The 5,099-nt window shown below is 33.1% G+C and overlaps 1 protein-coding gene across 1 annotated transcript; it reads left to right on the top strand.

Annotated features, from left to right (window-relative positions):
* Positions 1-1,220: 1,220 nt before the first annotated feature.
* On the top strand, positions 1,221-4,888 carry LOC139857433 (uncharacterized). The gene is made up of 9 exons (XM_071846183.1): positions 1,221-1,363; positions 1,771-1,842; positions 2,445-2,534; positions 3,018-3,060; positions 3,290-3,396; positions 3,537-3,632; positions 4,068-4,258; positions 4,356-4,425; positions 4,539-4,888. Exons 1-9 carry the CDS (start codon positions 1,286-1,288, stop codon positions 4,644-4,646), a joined length of 855 nt encoding a protein of 284 aa, XP_071702284.1. The 5' UTR covers positions 1,221-1,285; the 3' UTR covers positions 4,647-4,888.
* The last annotated feature ends 211 nt before the right edge of the window (positions 4,889-5,099 follow it).

Raw genomic sequence — 5,099 nt, 5'->3', positions numbered from 1 at the left:
ATGATCGAAACTGAATATGCCCCCTTTTTAGTCTGGTAATCTAAGAATTAGGGAACAGACACCCTAATTGACGCGAACTCTAAAGATAGATCTATCGGGCCCAACAAGCCCCATCCAAAGTACCGGATGCTTTAGTACTTCAAAATTTATATCATGTCCGAAGGAGGATCCCGGAATGATGGGGATATTCTTATATGCATATTGTGAATGTCGGTTACCAGGTGTTCAATCCATATGAATGATATTTTTGTCTCTATGCATGGGACGTATGTTTATGAGAAATGGAAATATGAAATCTTGTGGTCTATTAAAATTATGAAATGATTATTTATGTTAGACTAATGAACTCACCAACTTTTTGGTTGACACTTGAAAGCATGTTTATTCTCAGGTATGAAAGAAATCTTCCGCTGTGCATTTGCTCATCTTAGAGATATTACTTGGAGTCATTCATGACATATTTCAAAAGACGTTGCATTCGAGTCGTTAAGTTCATCAAGATTATTATCAAGTCATTTATAGTTTGAATATATTATGAAATGGTATGCTTGTCGTCAACTTTCGATGTAATGAAAGTTTGTCTTTTTAAAAACTAATGCAATGTTTGTAAAATGTATCATATAGAGGTCAAGTACCTCGCAATGTAATCAACTGTTGTGAATCGTTTATAATCGATATGGACTTCGTCCGGATGGATTAGGACGGGTCTCTACATTAGTTAATATTAAACTTAATATATAATGATGAGATAATGAATATAATAATAATATAAATATAGATTTAATCAAGAGGAAGCATTTTTTTTGGGGAAGTGGGGGAAAGTAATTTTTTTTTTTTGTTTTTTTTTCGATTTTTTTCAGGTATCAAGATCACATGAAAATATGAACATTTAAAAAGACACTTTGTGACGAATGCTATTATTTTGGCGGTAAAACGCTCGAAGAATGTTATTATTCAGGTATCAAGATCACATGAAAATATTCGTCACAAAGTGTCTTTTTAAATGTTCATATTTTTACCTAATTTTGATGTCTGAAATCTTTTTTTCAAAAATAACCAAAATTTAAAAAAAAAATTTACTTCACCTACTTCCCCACACCCACTTCCCTAAAAAAAAAAAAAAAAGTGTTTTCCTGTTAATTATGTGTCTATATAAATAATAAATGTAAATATAAATATGAATAGATACAGATATATATAGAAGATATAAATATAAATATAATAAACAAAATAAAAAAGGATACTAGTCAATGTGCACAATCACCACCGGCAATAAGAATCGGAAATGCAATCCGCCGAGCAGTTAGTACTCGATCTCAGCAGTCCTGATCTACGTGAAAATGCTCTTCTTGAGCTCTCCAAGGTTTTATTTTTCAACTTCTTCATCATCCTTCTACATATATACATATATATCGTCATCGTTTCAATTAAAAAAAAAAAAATTCATTATCAATTAAATGATCCAGAGTTGGATTATATATATTGTACAATCTGAGAACATGATAGCTTGATTAGGATTATCCAATTTGAGGTATATGAATGTCAATTTGATCAAGTGCGGTTCTAATTTGGGAATTTTGAACGCATATTAGGGCAAAAAGCTATTTTTTTTAATATAAGGCAACAAAGTTTCCTTCTTTATACATTCTTCTATATAATTAACTTATCTCTATAAATTTTCTATTATATAGTCCGTAAAGATTATTTTACTCTTATCTTTTTTAAGATTATTATGCCTAATTGATTTTTGTAATGTTGTAATTATTGTAGAAGAGAGAGCTGTTTCAAGATTTAGCTCCGTTACTATGGAACTCATTTGGAACTATTGCTGCTCTATTACAGGTATGTTTCATGTGATTTACACAAGATATTCACGTTTAGCTGATGTGCAGTGTACATCTCTATGGAGTTGCAAATTCACCTTCATATGCTATGAGTAGTTGTGCTCTGTTTTTTGTAACTCAGTCAAAGTAAACATATCTGTTTGTTGTGTGACCCTAAGTATTGCAGCAAGAAGTATGTTATGCATTTCAGAACGTAATTGTAAAGAGACGATATCCTAAGACTTTAGGCGGCTGCACATTACCTATTACTTGGTTATTATTTAGACCCTTGTCCCTATGTCATTCTTACAGTTAATATCTGTTTGCGTGAGTAGAAATGTATATATTTCACTCTATCACATAATTAAATTTTATTCCATGTTTAATCTTCTTTATAGTTGTTTTACTTTGTCTTAGTTTCCTTATTGTGTTTCACTTGGTAATTGGTAATTGTAGTTTCCATATTGAGAAATATATAGGTTAATGTGGTCTGTGGTTAGTGAAAGCTCTACTGCCATTGCAATGAGAAATATATTTACTTTTCTGGTTAATTTTATTTAGAAATAATCTACATAATTGGTGATTAAATGCTGGATAATGTCATGTATTGTGTACTTGCAGGAGATAGTATCAATATACCCATTTCTATCGCCTCCCAATTTGACCCCTGCTCAATCGAACAGAGTTTGTAATGCACTTGCTCTTCTTCAGGTGCACTTTATGAAACTCAAACCAAATGTTCTTTTTATTTCTTTGTTGAACTGATTGAATGGTAATTCATACAGTTGTGCCATTTGTTTATGTATGATGTTTGATGGTGAAAACCATTTATTGTGCCATCTTTTTATGTATAATGGGTAAAATCGTTTATTGTGCCATTTGTTTATGTATAACGGTTAAACTCATGTTTTATGCCATGAAAACACTCAAGTCTGCATGCTATAGTCACCGGGGATGATGAACAATGATTAACAATGAAGAACTCCAACACAAACAATGACTTTGTAGCTCCTTTTATAATAGACATGTTTATGTTTATATAGACATAAAAATTGCAATTGCAACGCTGATTGTTTGAGGCTGTCATTAAAATACATTTACTTATGCTTTTCCCTTGGCGTAAAACATGATCTTCGTTTAGTAGGAATGATCTTTGACTGATTCAGGTATCATCTTTTTCTTTATATTTTGCAGTGTGTGGCTTCTCATCCGGACACAAGAATGCTGTTCTTGAATGGTAAGATTGTCTTCCATATATGGTTTCATTGACAAAATTAGCATACTGAAATTACTACCCTGTCTTTTTAGAACGGAAATAGAATCGACTTTAATTTACTCTAAAATATATTGTGATAAAACTGGCTAGATTTCTAATGTTGATGAGCCATTCGTACATTTAATATACTGCACTTATGTCTACAAATACGACGTACCAAAATAACATACTGAAGATTTCTTGTTTGCAGCTCATATTCCTTTATATTTATACCCCTTTCTTAACACAACGAGCAAGTCTAGGCCATTTGAGTATCTAAGGCTTACTAGCTTAGGTGTTATCGGTGCCCTGGTGAAGGTACTTCATCTTGTTTTTTTATTATTATTCATGTAATGTAAATCTTCTTTTTTTCATTCTGTTATATTTTTTGTACGTTTTTTCAGTAATACGTTACAGACTATGAAGTTTTGATATGGAAACATTCGTTTATCTTCCAGGTTGATGATACAGAAGTTATCAGCTTTTTGCTTTCAACAGAGATAATCCCCCTTTGTCTGCGCACCATGGAAATGGGCAGTGAATTGTCGAAAACAGTAGAGTTTTAACTTTTCTTCTTTTCTTATATTAAAAAGTTATCTCCTTTTTTCTTCTCTCTTTATCGTAACCGTCTAACATCAGTACTAGCTTCAATTGTCAACTATTTCTTATTTTCTCGCATTCGTTTTACTATGTTTTCTCTTAGTATGGTTGAAACGGTCCAGGGTAGTGGGCCCTTCAAAAACCACCTTGTCCATTCCAAAAAGGAATTATAAATAATTAATTTGAATTAAATAAAATGGTTTAGGAGGTTTTTTTGCATTAAAAATAGACTTCGGTTGTACTTTAACCTGTTTGAGCCATTTGACTGATTTCCATAGCAAAAGCTGATTTTGACCCATTCATGTGTAAATGGGTTGAAAGTGGCACCTACAATCATGAACGTATCACTTTGTCTTCTAGAAGTCTGATAAAAGGTTTGATGATCCCAGGTTGCAACATTTATAGTACAAAAGATATTGTTGGACGATGTGGGGTTGGACTACATATGCACGACAGCTGAACGGTTTTTTGCAGTGGGTCGTGTTTTGGGAAATATGGTTGGTGTACTTGCTGAACAACCCTCTTCACGTCTCTTGAAACACATCATTCGCTGTTACCTTCGCTTGTCTGATAATCCTAGGTTAGTTTTAACACATAATGACCTACAAAAACCTCACATATGATGTTACATACACTATATAACACGGTATAAACTTGTCAATGTTTGGATATTACAGGGCTTGTGATGCTTTGAGGAGTTGTCTTCCGGACATGTTGCGAGATGCTACTTTTAGCAGTTGCCTCCGTGTAAGCAGTGTATTGTGGATTACCTTTATATGTGAATATGTGATTACTCTTCAAATAAATAATTTTTTTTTTTTTAATTTTATCCTCGTATATATGTGGGCTTTGTATTTCAGGAGGATCCGACAACAAGGAGGTGGCTTCAACAGCTGGTTCTCAACGTTCAAGGACCCCGTGTTGGTCTTCAAGGAGGTGGTGGATTTGAGCATATGCTGGTCAACTGAATCTAGTCAACACAAGTTTAGTAATGTGAAACTGCTCAAATAGTCACAAATTGGAGTATTATTTATTTGATACTATTAGATTAATTAGATGTGGGTTGTTTTGATAAAAGTGAACCGTCTTGTTTACTGTTTATATTTGAGGTCTTAGCCTTGTGAACGGTGTATGCCACGATCAGTCGCCAAGAATCATGTGAATATCTTAAAGTATTAAACTAATTCCGCTTAATCTTTAATGCTTTGTTATTGGAATTGATGGATCTGATGTTGCAAGTACACCAACCATATTCCAATAACACTTGTGAGAATCTGTACCACGTAACCAGAAAGAAATCTAAGGTGTAGAAAGTACATACAACACATGCCAAAACAACTGCAATGGCAAAAGCTGATGAACCCATGCCCTCTTGTTGAAGAATGTGATGATGGCATGCCACCTGAAACTAAGCATCCTTC

The sequence above is a fragment of the Rutidosis leptorrhynchoides genome, chromosome 7 (genome assembly GCF_046630445.1).
Source record: "Rutidosis leptorrhynchoides isolate AG116_Rl617_1_P2 chromosome 7, CSIRO_AGI_Rlap_v1, whole genome shotgun sequence".
NCBI lineage: Eukaryota > Viridiplantae > Streptophyta > Magnoliopsida > Asterales > Asteraceae > Rutidosis > Rutidosis leptorrhynchoides.
Note: the sequence above shows the minus strand (reverse complement) of the source record. Positions and strands in the feature narration are given on the sequence as shown.